The sequence below is a fragment of the Ochlerotatus camptorhynchus genome, unplaced genomic scaffold, assembly GCF_037179485.1.
Source record: "Ochlerotatus camptorhynchus isolate MF236.1 unplaced genomic scaffold, CSIRO-AGI_Acam_v1.1 ptg000102l, whole genome shotgun sequence".
In the NCBI taxonomy this organism is placed as follows: domain Eukaryota; kingdom Metazoa; phylum Arthropoda; class Insecta; order Diptera; family Culicidae; genus Ochlerotatus; species Ochlerotatus camptorhynchus.
In genome coordinates this window covers 3,988,903-4,001,995 of record NW_027040592.1, presented here as the reverse complement: position 1 = coordinate 4,001,995, position 13,093 = coordinate 3,988,903, and the positions used below count along the sequence as shown (strand labels likewise).

Here is a 13,093-nt window from a genome sequence, read left to right as displayed (position 1 = left end):
TAGCAGGCCAGAAACACCCACGTTCTAAACTCAGTTCTTCTCTCTTTCCCTTCGAACGTGCAGAAAAAAAGCCGCGATGAAAGCAAAGGCGCCGGAAGTGGAGTGGAAATCATCGTCAACGAACCGTACCAGGACGGCCCCGGTGGCAGCGGACAGTACACGAGGAAAATCTATCACGTGGGCAGTCACCTGCCCGGGTGGATTAAGGGCCTGCTTCCGAAGAGTGCCCTCACCGTGGAGGAGGAAGCCTGGAATGCCTATCCGTACACGAAAACCCGCTACACCTGTCCGTTCGTGGAGAAATTTTCCCTCGAGATTGAAACGTACTACTTTCCCGATAACGGCCACCAGGAGAACGTGTTCAAGCTCAGCGGAAGTGACTTGCGGAATCGGTTGGTCGATGTCATCGATATCGTTAAGGATCAGCTTTACGGGGCGGACTACACCCAGAAGGAAGATCCCACGATGTACTGCTCGGAGAAGACCGCCAGGGGACCGCTGGGGGAAAACTGGCTGGCCGAGTACTGGGACGAGGTGCGAGACAAGAGTCAACCGACGGCGCGGAACATGTCGCTGATGTGTGCCTACAAGCTATGCCGGGTCGAGTTCCGATACTGGGGCATGCAGACGAAGTTGGAAAAGTTCATCCACGATGTGGCGCTGCGAAAAACCATGGTCCGAGCCCATCGACAAGCTTGGGCTTGGCAGGACGAATGGCACGGGTTGACCATGGATGACATTCGTGAAATCGAACGGCAAACGCAACTTGCCCTGCAGAAGAAGATGGGCAACGAGGACGACGAGGATGAAGGTAAGTCATCGCTCGCAATTGGATCGATCAAACTGCATATTAACACTCCTTGTTCTTCCTTTTTTAGATCCAAATGCATCGGACAACAACAGCCGTCAGTCGAATCAATTCAATTCGATCGAAAAAACCGAAGAGAACTCGACGCCTCAGGTGATGAAGAAACCGACGATAGCGCCACCGTCGCCACCACCGACGCAAAGGCACATTCAGTTCGGTGGCTGCCAGATTCCGATCCTGCAGCAACCTCCCAAGGTTAAGAAGACCCCGGTGGTGGTGGACGACAGCTCCGACGAGGAGGAAGACGACGATGACGAGGAAGACGATGATGAAGACGAGATGAATCTGAACAGTCAGCGAAGCAACCATCTGACCACCGGTGGTCAGTCGACGGGTAAACACTTTGCCGGCGGATCCAAGGGACAACTGCACTCGCCGCTGGGCTCGGTGCACAGTTTCGATCTGCAGGTGGGTGTTTGTTTTCGGTTGTTGCCATTTGTCAATCTGTATCGAAGTTTTACCGGCGCAGAAATTTTATTGGTTGTTAGCATGTTGTATTGAACGTTATATCGGCACTTAAATCAGATAAAGACCATGATAGTTTTCCAGTCCAGTCCCAAAATAGCCCAATGCTAGCCAAAAAAGATGATGTGGTCTCTCTTCTGGATTGGAGAGCTCGAAACGAACTAGATAAAAAATGTATTTATGTGAAGAGATACAGACGATGTTTTTTATAGTATGCTCATGATGCTTCAAGAGTCTGTCTATATTTGCAAAATAAGGTTTTCAGATAAATTAAAAAAAAAAAGTATTCTAGGTAATACTTTTGTTTTAGTATTCAGACGGATGGTGTCGTCGGTGGAGTTTTTGTGCTTAAGAAATACCTTCTTTTGGTACTGGTCAACATTAGGGTGGCCCTTAAATGAATAGATATTCAAAAACTAACTTTTTTTTATTTTTGAAAATTAAGGCATATAACTTTTAGTAAAGTTTGTAACTGAGTTGATTTCAAGCAACTTTGTAGAAAAACGTTTCTTTTATCTCCTAACGTTCTCATTTTAGAGTAATTTTTAAAAATTTAATTAGGAATAATTTAGTTTTCTTGGAGAGACTTTAGAAGCATCATGAGAGGCATTGAAAGTTAAATCGGCAATTGAATCAGATAAAGACCATGTTAGTTTTAATCCAGTTCCAAAATATTATCGATAACTGTTCACGCATAGCATATTATTGAACTTGCCACACAATTATACCACAAACGAAGTTACAGACGACTTTCTCCGAAGAAATTAATTAAAATAAGGTGGTTCTCTGTAATAGAATTTTAGACCACTTTCCGCCGCTCACCGCCAGGTTCGCTAGTATTTTTGATTTGAATTAATTCAAGTTGGTTTTGTGTGCAATGATCTGGCAACTCGCGTTCTCGCTCGCGTTGACGGGGTGCTGTTTTCTCACTCATCGAAGGAAATTTTGATTAGAGTGAGAAAGTAAGGAACAGTCAGCGCGGGAACCGTGTGCGGTACTATAGGTGCGGCAGAAAGAATGTAGTCGACTCCTTCGTTCTCACGGTGTTCTTACGCATGATCCAACGTTACGTCACACTAGATTATGCATAAGAACGTCGTGAGCAAAGTTTGTATGTTTGGGAGCCTCTTGCATTCAACTCGCATTCGTCCTCGAGTTCGTGTGGAAGCCATTCAGAGCGGAGGTGGAGTTGGATCGAAAATTTTCGCCTGCATGACCGAGGGCAGATTGGCATAAATGGGAAGGATGAGTAGTTCCTTGAGTTTGGAACCCAACCGCTTGACGCGATCCTGGAGCATCTCCTGGCAGGCTTCGATTTCCTCTTGTCCTGGAACGAAAAAAAAATGTAATTTTTTAACATCGCATAGAAATAGACCCACTTACCAGTTAAAAATACAAGAATGTCTCCCAAGAGGCTGAGTGGCATGAATCTGTAGAACCGACACCACACATGCATCGATATAATCTGCTTCCGGTGCTTTGGTGTAGAAGACATCAACCTAGAAGAGAAAAAGTTAGATTTTACAGCAAAACACAAAGCAAGTCAAATCTAACTACGTACCGGAAAACGACGACCAGGAATACGGAATATGTTCGCATCATCGAAGAAATCCGAAAACTTTTCCGCATCCAACGTGGCACTGGAAATCAGTAGTTTCAAATCCAACCGAAACCGCGCAATGTCCTTCACCAATCCAAACAGAATGTCCGTGTGCAACGTACGCTCGTGAGCTTCATCGATAATCATCACACTATACGAAGCTAGGTCCGGTTCCGAAAGAAACTCCCTGTGCAACGTACCATCTGTCATGTATTTAATGACAGTCCTCTCGGATGTGCAATCCTCGAAACGAATACTATAACCAACTTCGTTGCCCAACTTGACGCCCATTTCCTGTGCAACACGTGCCGCCACGGACATCGCTGCCACGCGACGAGGCTGAGTACATCCAATCTTCTTGCCGTCGTTTGTAAACCCAGCTTCATAGAGATACTGTGGAATCTGTGTCGTTTTTCCCGAACCCGTTTCTCCTTCGATAATAAGAATCTGGTCTTCTTTTATAGCGGCTATGAGATCCTCCTTGAATGGAAAAACTGGAAGTGATTTCTTCGTTTCCTCAATGTCCATCTTCTTCCTTTCCGCCTCAGATACCGGTGCTTTCCGGTCCTTTTCTTTAGTTCCATCCAGTCGGAGTGCCTGGACGAAATCAATCTGATCATCCAACAGCAGTTCATACTCTTCAGCACCAGCACCACTTGCGAACCTCTTCGTTTTTGAAAGTAAATTTCACGCACAGTCTGACGTTTGCTTACGGATTTTACCATAGGAGTAAAGAGCTATAGATTCGCCGTCAAGGCCAATTGGCGTTGACGGCGACTCTGTAGCTCTTTACTCCTATGAGAAAATCCATAAGTAAACGTCAGACTGTGCGTGAAACATGGCGGACTTTGTACTATCCTTTCACTCCACCGAAAATTCCCATAAGAAACTGTCTATATTTGCTGAAAGAGCAAATTTTTCGACGGTGCCGTCAACGCCAATAGCATCAACTATATACTTTAAGCTAGTACATATGAGTAGATAGTGTTGCCGTGAGGTACACTGAAAAATTGAAATAGCAGGTTAGTCACCAAAGTTTTCGAGCCGCTCCGTCTGTCACTTCGTTTGTGATTATACTAATGCAAAAATGGTACAGGCATCGAAAGTACTCCTTTAATAACTGTGGAAGTGTATCTAGAATACTTAGTTGAGAGCACAGAATAAGCTAATATGCGATAAGCAATTAGCTTAAAATGGGTAGAAGAAGAAGAGGTAGACGAAGGTTCCTACTTCTACAAAGTTTCCTTAATTCAATTCCATGAACTCAAATAAGACTCCCTGAACTGCTTCTCAAATAACATCAAGGATTTTCGCTACGAACCGGAAAGCAACATAACTTTTGCTGCTTGGTACACTCGATACGATGAGCTATTCGAGAAGGACGCAGCTCGATTAGACGAGCAAGCGAAAGTGCGACTGCTGCTTCGGAAGCTGGGACCGATTGAACACGAAAGGTACGTGAGCTTCATTCTTCCCAAGCTTCCCAAAGATTTTTCCTTCTCCCAGACGGTCGAGAAGATGAAAAATTTGTTCGGTGCAAAGGAGTCGGTGATCAGTCGGCGATACAGATGTTTGCAGATTTCCCGGTATCCGACCGAAGACCATATTGCGTACGCCTGCCGAATCAACAAAGCTTGTGTGGAGTTCGAGCTCGGTAAGTTGTCGGAGGAGCAATTTAAGTGCTTGATATACGTGTGCGGGTTGAAATCGGAGAGTGATGCCGAAATAGTGAATGCAAACCAGATTCACCGTGTTGGTTTTATGGCGGACTACATTATGTTCGCAACTGCGGCTACAAGCAGCACAAGTGTTCCGAATGTGGTCAATTTGGACATCGAGAAGGCTATTGTAGTAGTGCGAACAAAGCACGCCAGCCTACGATGAGGAGAAGAAAGAAGCATTCGGTGGATAGCAAGGTGGTAATCGTCGACGTATGCAGCGTGCAGCAACGACGGAGGTTCGTGCCCGTAAGTATATGCGGGACGTCGATTCAGCTGCAACTCGATACCGCTTCGGACATCACGGTCATCAGCAAGCAAATTTGGGACAAGATCGGAAGTCCGGAGCTGGTTCCATCGACGGTCAAGGCGAAGACCGCTTCTGGTAATACCTTGCTGCTTGAAGGCGAGTTCGTGTGCAACGTTACCATCGGTGAAACAACACGAAATGGTGTGATTCGAGTGACGGAGAAACCACTGCAGCTTCTCGGATCCGACTTCGTGGACAGCTTCGATCTCTGGTCAGTACCGATGGACAATTTTTGCTGCAATAGTTCTGCCTCACCAGCATCCTTGTCGACTCTCAAGTCAACCTTCCCGAAGGTGTTCAGCTTACACTCGGGTTGTGCATCAAAACGGCCGTTAAGTTCGAACTGAAAACAAGCTGTAAACCCGTGTTTTGTTCCAAACGGCCCATTGCATATGCAATGTACGATGCCGTTAACCAGGAATTGGATAGATTGGAGAAGCTGAAGATCATTTCGCCAATCGATTACTCGGAATGGGCTGCTCCTATAGTTGTCGTGCGCAAGGCGAATGGGGCAATTAGGATCTGCGGAGATTACTCGACAGGCTTGAACTCCGCTCTTCAATCGAACCAGTACCCGTTGCCTCTACCGGAAGATATATTTGCCAAGCTAGCGAACTGCCAAGTGTTCAGTCAGATTGATCTTTCGGACGCTTTCCTGCAGGTACCGGTCGATGAAAAATTTCGGAGTCTACTTACTATCAACACGCACCGTGGACTCTACCTCTACAACCGCCTTCCGCCGGGTGTGAAAATTGCTCCTGGAGTTTTCCAGCAACTCATCGACACGATGCTAGCTGATCTACCAGGAACATCCGGTTATCTTGATGACGTTGTTGTGGGCGGTGAAAACCAGCAAGAGCACGTCCGCAATCTCCGAGCCGTTCTTCAGCGAATTCAAGACTTCGGATTTACGATCAGAGCTGAGAAGTGTTCATTTGGAAAGCGACAAATTCGTTATCTTGGACACATCATCGACGCTAGCGGACTTCGACCGGATCCAGCAAAAGTTGAAGCGATTATAAGCTTCCTCCTCCTTCCGACGTATCTGGTGTACGCTTCTTCCTTGGCGCGATTAACTATTATGGCAAGTTCGTGTCTAATATGCGAGCGCTCCGCTATCCCCTTGATAACCTCCTCAAAACAGAATCGAAGTTTGATTGGAATACGGAGTGTCAACAGGCGTTCGACCGATTCCAGCAGATTCTTACTTCGGACCTACTGCTTACACACTTCAATCCGAAGAAGGAGATCATCGTGTCCGCCGATGCTTCATCAGTCGGTCTCGGGGCCACAATCAGCCATCAATTCTCCGATGGCTCCATCAAGGTGGTGCAGCACGCCTCGAGAGCACTCACCAAGGCGGAGCAGAACTATAGTCAGCCTGATAGAGAAGGTCTAGCTATCATCTTCGCAGTTACGAAGTTTCACAAAATGATCTTTGGTCGGCGCTTCCGCCTTCAAACCGACCACGCTCCATTGGTTCGAATCTTCGGCTCCAAGAAAGGTATCCCGGTGTATACGGCTAACCGGTTGCAACGTTTTGCCCTCACGTTACTTCTGTACGACTTTGACATCGAGTACGTTCCGACTGAAAAGTTCGGCCATGCCGACCTACTGTCCCGACTAATTAGCCAACATGCGAAGCCAGAAGAGGATTATATCATCGCTAGCGTTACACTGGAGGAAGATGTCAGGTCAGTAGCCGCGGATTCACTTAATGTTCGTCCCCTTAATTTCAGAGTCGTCGCGCAAAGCACCCAGGCCGATCCACTGCTACGCAAGGTCTACCGATACATCCAAAACGGCTGGCCGCAATCTAAGCAAGTCGAACCGGAGATCAAATGATTCCACGCCAGACTGGAATCCTTCACCGTAGTGGATGGGTGCATTCTGTTTGCCGAACGACTCGTAATTCCATCGAAACACCAAAAACGATGCTTGGACTAGCTTCATCGAGGCCATCCGGGTATGCAGCGGATGAAAGCGATTGCCAGGAGCTACGTGTACTGGCCGTCACTCGACGAAGACATCGTTGGTTACGTCAAGGCCTGTGCGCAGTGTGCGTCCGTTGCGAAGTCTCCTCCTCATGCTACACCGATGCCGTGGCCGAAAACAGTTGACCCACGGCAACGCGTTCACATCGATTACGCCGGACCAATCGATGGTGACTACTTCTTAATCGTCGTCGACTCTTACTCCAAATGGCCTGAGATTGTCAAAACGCGCAGCATTACATCGATATCCACAATTGCCATCTTGCGTGGACTCTTCGCTCGACTGGGGATGCCGGTAACACTGGTCTCGGACAACGGAACACAATTCACCAGTGCAGAGTTTGGCAAATTCTGTGTTACGAACGGCATCGAGCACCTCACGACAGCCCCGTTCCATCCACAATCAAACGGACAAGCAGAGCGTTTCGTGGATACATTCAAAAGGGCCGTCAAGAAGATCCGAGAGGGAAGAAGAACAATGGATGAAGCAATCGATACGTTTCTCCTCACGTACAGGAGCACGCCAAATCACTCTGTACCAGAAAACAAGACGCCGTCAGAGGCTATGTTCGGCCGTAAAATCCGAACCAGCCTTGAGTTGTTACGCCCGCCTCCCGCGCCCATGGCAGTTCCAGAAGAGCAGAAAGAACAGCAGCGACGATCGTTCAACCGCGACGATGCTGTCTACGCCAAGGTCTACACCAAAAACACCTGGAAATGGGTACCTGGCATAGTTCTCGAGCGAATCGGTAACGTAATGTATAACGTGTGGACCGATGCTCGGATGCTGCGCTCGCACGTCAACCAGTTGCGTAGTCGAAATTCCACGAGTTCGAATGCCAAGTTACCAGTCAGACAAGCCGTGAGCTCACACAGTTCATTTCCGTTGAACGTCCTGATGTCTGCCTGGAACCTACCTCAGTCACCGTCGTCGCTTGCACTGGACGAGCCCGTCCAATCATCATCATCGCAAGCCTCAGCATTAGAGTGATGCAAAATTTGAAATTTTTGCTCCACAATACTTAAACGATTCCAAATCGGATCTTGACTAACATCTCAAAATTTGAACCCATTTGGTGAGAAACTGAGATCGCACAAACCATTTGAAGTTTGTATGGGAATTACTATGGTAAAACCTGGATTTTTGTTCATGTCTATTTAATAATTCACCATATCGGTCTGCTTCAAAAGCTTTCAACTGTACTTGTAGAAAAATTTCCCAGCTACAACTTTGCTCAAGATCACTTTTTAATTAAATGCAAGAATCGAAAGTTATCAATGGTTCAATGCGCTGATGTCTTATGATCATACTCAATCAACTGCTCAGCAGGCAACATTGGTGTTTCTGAGGCGTTGAATAGGACACAAAAATCATGGCTACTATGTCACACTGCAAAATACAGTGTTGCCTACAGAGCAGCTGCTTGATCATGTCATAAGTTTACCAATCTCTTAAATAATTAATAACTTTTTCCTGTCTCGTTTTACATAGAAACGATCTTCAGCAAAGTTGTAGCTGAGAAAATTTTCTATAATAATTGCGATCGAACTTTTTCGCAGCTCAATATGGAAAAAGACTAGAAGACAATGAACAAAAAATTGAGATTTCCTATAGTAATTTACATGTAAACTTAAAATGGCTTGTGCGAAGTCTGTTTCTAACCAAATGAGTTGTAACTTTGAGAGGCTAATCAGGACCCAGTTTGAAACCATTTAAGCACTGTGGAGCGAAAAAGTCAAATTTTGCATCAGTCTACTCAGCATCAACTACGAATCCGATGACGCCTCAATCAATGCCGCCGTCACCGAGATGTAGTTCACCAGCGACCACGAGTACATCGATGTCGTCAAGCAGCTGAAACCGAACCGGTAGAAGTTCTACCTCGGCGCTCTTCCCGTCTTCGAAGGCAGCCTCGATGGTTTGACCCCTACTAGCTCTATTAAGAGGGGAGATGTTGCAGACAACGAAAATGGATAAAAAAAGAAAAAAGAGATGGATAAAGGGCATCATTATGAATTTAAATCCAAGGTTGCAGAACATATCGTTAAAAAGGGGCACAATTTGACTAAGGAAAACATTAATATCCTGCGGACTGTATCTTCACCTTGGAAACTAGACGTAGCCGAAAGTCTAGAAATATTTAAACATAATCCATCAACATTGCTTAATAGAGATCAAGGAAACGGATACTCGAGACTCTTTAGCATGCTACCTAAAACAACACATCGTAGCATGCCTCTACCTGTTGGAGACTGAATTTAGGTACCTGTTTAGGTAAATTTTGACATGGCAGTGGATACCTGCTGATTTTTAGTACCTATTGATTAGTATATAACTCGTAGATTAAAGATGGATTCTTCAGTGGTGTTGAGTACTTGGCACTGATGAAGTCTGCAAGTAGTAGACGAAATACGCGTATCTGTCAAAAGATAAGCAATTATAACGGAATTAAAAGGAAATATACCAACCCACTCAAAGCTCTTCATAACGAAAATGGATTTGGCAACACTGCCAGTTGCCCTATCTTTATCGCAGGTCTCACCGACGGCATCAACATAGCTGCCACTCGTGTGAAGCAACAGAAAGAGCAAAACAATAACATTATGTTGTCAAGCAAGTTAGAATGTTTTTAGATTGTTTTGTGTCGCGTGACTGTTTTTAGTAGTGCCGTAATAAATTAGTATTTATAGTTACGTGCGCGTTTTATTTCCTGCCCCTGATGACGGGATAAGTGCCACCTTAGTGCGACGGTCTCGCGACATAAAACAACGTTTTATGTATTTTTAAGCCATTCGGCATCGAAAAAATAGGTTCGGCTCTCAAAATTGCATGAACCGGGGGGGTCCTTGGGAAATTTTCGGAAGTGAAAAAGGTCAAACTTCGACCGCTTTGCGATTGAGCTCAAATTTAACGCTCGTTTTTTCGAGGCAATAAACATTTTGTGGGGGTATCTTTTTGAAATTTGATGGTCATTTCTTCTCCACACGCACCCTAATGAACAGCCTGCTTTGCACAGAAAATGATCATTTTCAAACCCCTCGTAGTAGAGTTCTTCCTCTCCGGCTGGCGAAATGATGAACCCTTCTGATAGCAGATAAAATCCTCTGTTAAGAAAAACCTTATTACTTTAAAATGATCAGAAAAAAATGCACTTTTCAGTATGTAGCGTTAAAACATTGACAACTTAAATATGATTTTCACTTCTCACTCTATTCCTGTCTCTTTCTATCTTTCTGGGTCTCGTTTTCATTTTTGTCCACTTCTACAACCAACCAAAACAAAATCACCCAAAAACCAGATTGCAAACCACACACTAGTACAAAAGAATGTAAGTTTCGTTTCCTCTTTGTTGTTATCTATGTACTTGTCTTTTCAACTTTCCCATTTTTGTTTGTTTATTTGGCATGTAATTCTTCAATCTGTTTCTTTGTTTCAATTAGATATTTACTTTTCCTATTCTTGTTTTATGTTTCGAAATGTTTCACTTAAACTTTGAACTAATTCCCCTCCTTCCCTAACAAATCTTGCAGGTTGCCAATTGGCGAATGGAAAAGCTGGAAGTCGAATCCAAGTCCGGCTCCGAGGAGGAATTCTTCGACTGCCTAGGTAAGAAACGGTCCCCATCGGCATTTTTGCTTCCAATTCAATTTATCAACAATCTTACTCTACTCCATGGAATACTTATTTTAACAAACCGAAAATCTCCATTGTTGCATGCAAATAATTATTTCCGGCACACAACCTCCTCGCTCAAAGCACGTGGTATGTTTTCCGTTTTCTCCCATCGTTTGATGATTTCTCGTTTGTGTCACACTCAAACATGATGGTTTAAGCAAAGATGTGTAGATTCACCTAAATTTTTTGTCATTTGCCCCTCCCCGCAGGCGACATGGCCGAGCACGCATCCCTGGCCAAGTGGAGCTCGTTGGAGTTGCTGGCCGAGGAAGACGACAGCCCTCCGGTGCCCAGTGCCACCAGAAACCAAGAAGACTCCATCTTCAGTCACAGTTACCTGCAGCGAGTGGCCTCCGAGCGGGGCAGCCGTCGTCCAACGCTGGGCGCCTCCTCCAGTATAGAGCGAACCAATGGGGACTCGCCTCCCGGTTCCCCGGGGCAACGATCCTGCCCGACGACGGTGCTGGTGCTGATCATGCACGCCGGCAGTGTCCTGGATGCCACCTCGGACATGACGGCGAAAAAGTCCGACGTGACCACATTCCGAGGGGCGTTCGAGTCCGTGATGAGACAGCACTACCCTTCGCTGGTGGGACACGTGGCAATCCGGCTGGTTCCGTGCCCGTCCGTGTGCACCGATGCGCTCGGAATCCTGTCCAGCTTAAGCCCGTACTCGTTCGATGCTTCGCCTTCGACGTCGGACATTCCCAACCTGACGGATGTTCCGGTCGGGGCCATCCCGCTACTGACGACCTGTTCGCCCGATTTCCAGGACGCCGTGAACCGATCGGTCGCCAGTGCGAATATGGTATTTGCTGAATTCTTGAAGAGCGACGAAGGCAAAGGATTCAACGGACAGGTCGCATTAATCGGGGACTCGATGGGAGGTGTGCTGGCCCATGACGCGCTGGGCCGATGCAATGCGAGGCACGGAAGCGAAGCTTCCGGCTTGGATCACATCGTGGACTATGTCGAAGTGAATGACCTGGATGCAAACAAACTGCTGACGGCGCCTTCTCCCCGGAGAAGATCCTCGTCGACCAGTGATTCCCGGCTTCCCAAGTTCGACTTTGAGGTCGGAGACTTTTTCATGTTCGGAAGTCCACTAGCCGTTATCCTGGCAGCTCGACGATTGAGCGATTCCCGTTGTGGAACCAACAAACCATCCTGCTCGCAAATCTACAATCTATTCCACCCGACTGATCCCACCGCATCCCGGCTGGAACCGCTTCTGAGTGCTCGCTTTTCGATGCTTCCTCCCGTCAACGTTCCGCGCTATGCCAAATATCCACTCGGAAATGGTCAGCCGTACCACCTTCTGGAACTGATCCAGTCCAGTCCGCAGATCTTCAGCGACGGTCCACCGCCCAGGCGTCTCTCGGATGCTTCGATCCAAAGTACCATCTCCGGAATGATCGATAACGTCCCGCTGACAACGATCAACCAACTCCAACAGCGCTGGTGGGGATCCAAACGTCTGGACTACGCTCTCTACTGCCCGGACGGTCTGAGCAACTTCCCGGCTCACGCCCTCCCGCACCTGTTCCATGCAAGCTACTGGGAGTCCAGCGACGTGATCGCCTTCATCCTACGCCAGATAGGCCGTTTCGATAACTTGACCCTGGTCGGACCGGATGACAAGGAGATATCGTCCTTCCGGCCGGCACAAGCTCGGGAAAAGTGGAACAAAAAGCGAACCTCCGTCAAACTGAAAAACGTGACGGCCAACCACCGGGCGAACGACGTTATTGTCAAGGACGGCGAACCGCAGAAAATGGTCGCCCGGTTCATGTACGGCCCGCTGGACATGATCACCCTGGCGGGCGAAAAGGTCGACATCCACATCATGAAGGATCCCCCCGGAGGCGAATGGAATTTCATGGCAACGGAAATAACCGACAAAAATGGTCGAATTTCCTTCGTCCTGCCGGAGGAGCGGTCCCTCGGCTACGGAATCTATCCGGTGAAAATGGTTGTGCGAGGCGATCACACCTCGGTCGATTTCTACCTGGCGGTGGTTCCTCCGAGAACCGAGTGCGTCGTGTTCAGCATAGACGGGTCATTTACGGCTTCGGTCTCGGTAACCGGAAAGGATCCTAAAGTTCGAGCCGGTGCCGTTGACGTCTGCCGACACTGGCAAGAGCTGGGCTACCTGCTGATCTACATCACCGGAAGACCGGACATGCAACAGCAACGGGTAATGTCCTGGCTGAGCCAGCATAACTTCCCTCATGGATTGGTGTCGTTTGCGGACGGGCTGTCAACGGATCCGCTGGGGCACAAGGCGGCCTATTTGAACAATTTGATTCAAAATCACGGTGTGATTGTGCACCTGGCGTACGGCAGCAGTAAGGACATTAGCGTCTACACCAGCATCGGACTGAAGCCGAAGCAGATCTTCATCGTTGGAAAGGTAAGTCCGAACGACCCTTATTTTCTGGACCCTTAATCCTATTAACGGG

At 47.2% G+C, this 13,093-nt stretch overlaps 2 protein-coding genes across 5 annotated transcripts in view; both read left to right on the top strand.

The window, feature by feature from the left end:
- Positions 1 to 13,093, top strand: part of rdgB (retinal degeneration B) — a 140,992-nt gene that overhangs the window by 117,551 nt on the left and 10,348 nt on the right. For 3 of the 4 annotated variants that reach the window (XM_065219282.1, XM_065219284.1, XM_065219281.1), the window contains 5 exons: positions 64 to 811; positions 879 to 1,276; positions 10,255 to 10,284; positions 10,487 to 10,562; positions 10,841 to 13,044. In XM_065219282.1, coding sequence (XP_065075354.1) covers positions 64 to 811; positions 879 to 1,276; positions 10,255 to 10,284; positions 10,487 to 10,562; positions 10,841 to 13,044 — 3,456 coding nt within the window. The remainder of the gene's footprint in view (positions 1 to 63; positions 812 to 878; positions 1,277 to 10,254; positions 10,285 to 10,486; positions 10,563 to 10,840; positions 13,045 to 13,093) is intronic. The other variant, XM_065219285.1, reaches the window with a different exon arrangement.
- Positions 6,768 to 7,946, top strand: LOC135699038 (uncharacterized protein K02A2.6-like). Its single transcript, XM_065219218.1, has one exon. The coding sequence runs from the start codon at positions 6,930 to 6,932 to the stop codon at positions 7,944 to 7,946; it is 1,017 nt and encodes a 338-aa protein (XP_065075290.1). The 5' UTR covers positions 6,768 to 6,929.

What these genes read in the sequence shown, in the direction of transcription:
- LOC135699038 (XM_065219218.1), top strand. Translation starts at nt 6,930, where the DNA reads ATGCAGCGGATGAAAGCGATTGCCAGGAGCTACGTGTACTGGCCGTCA.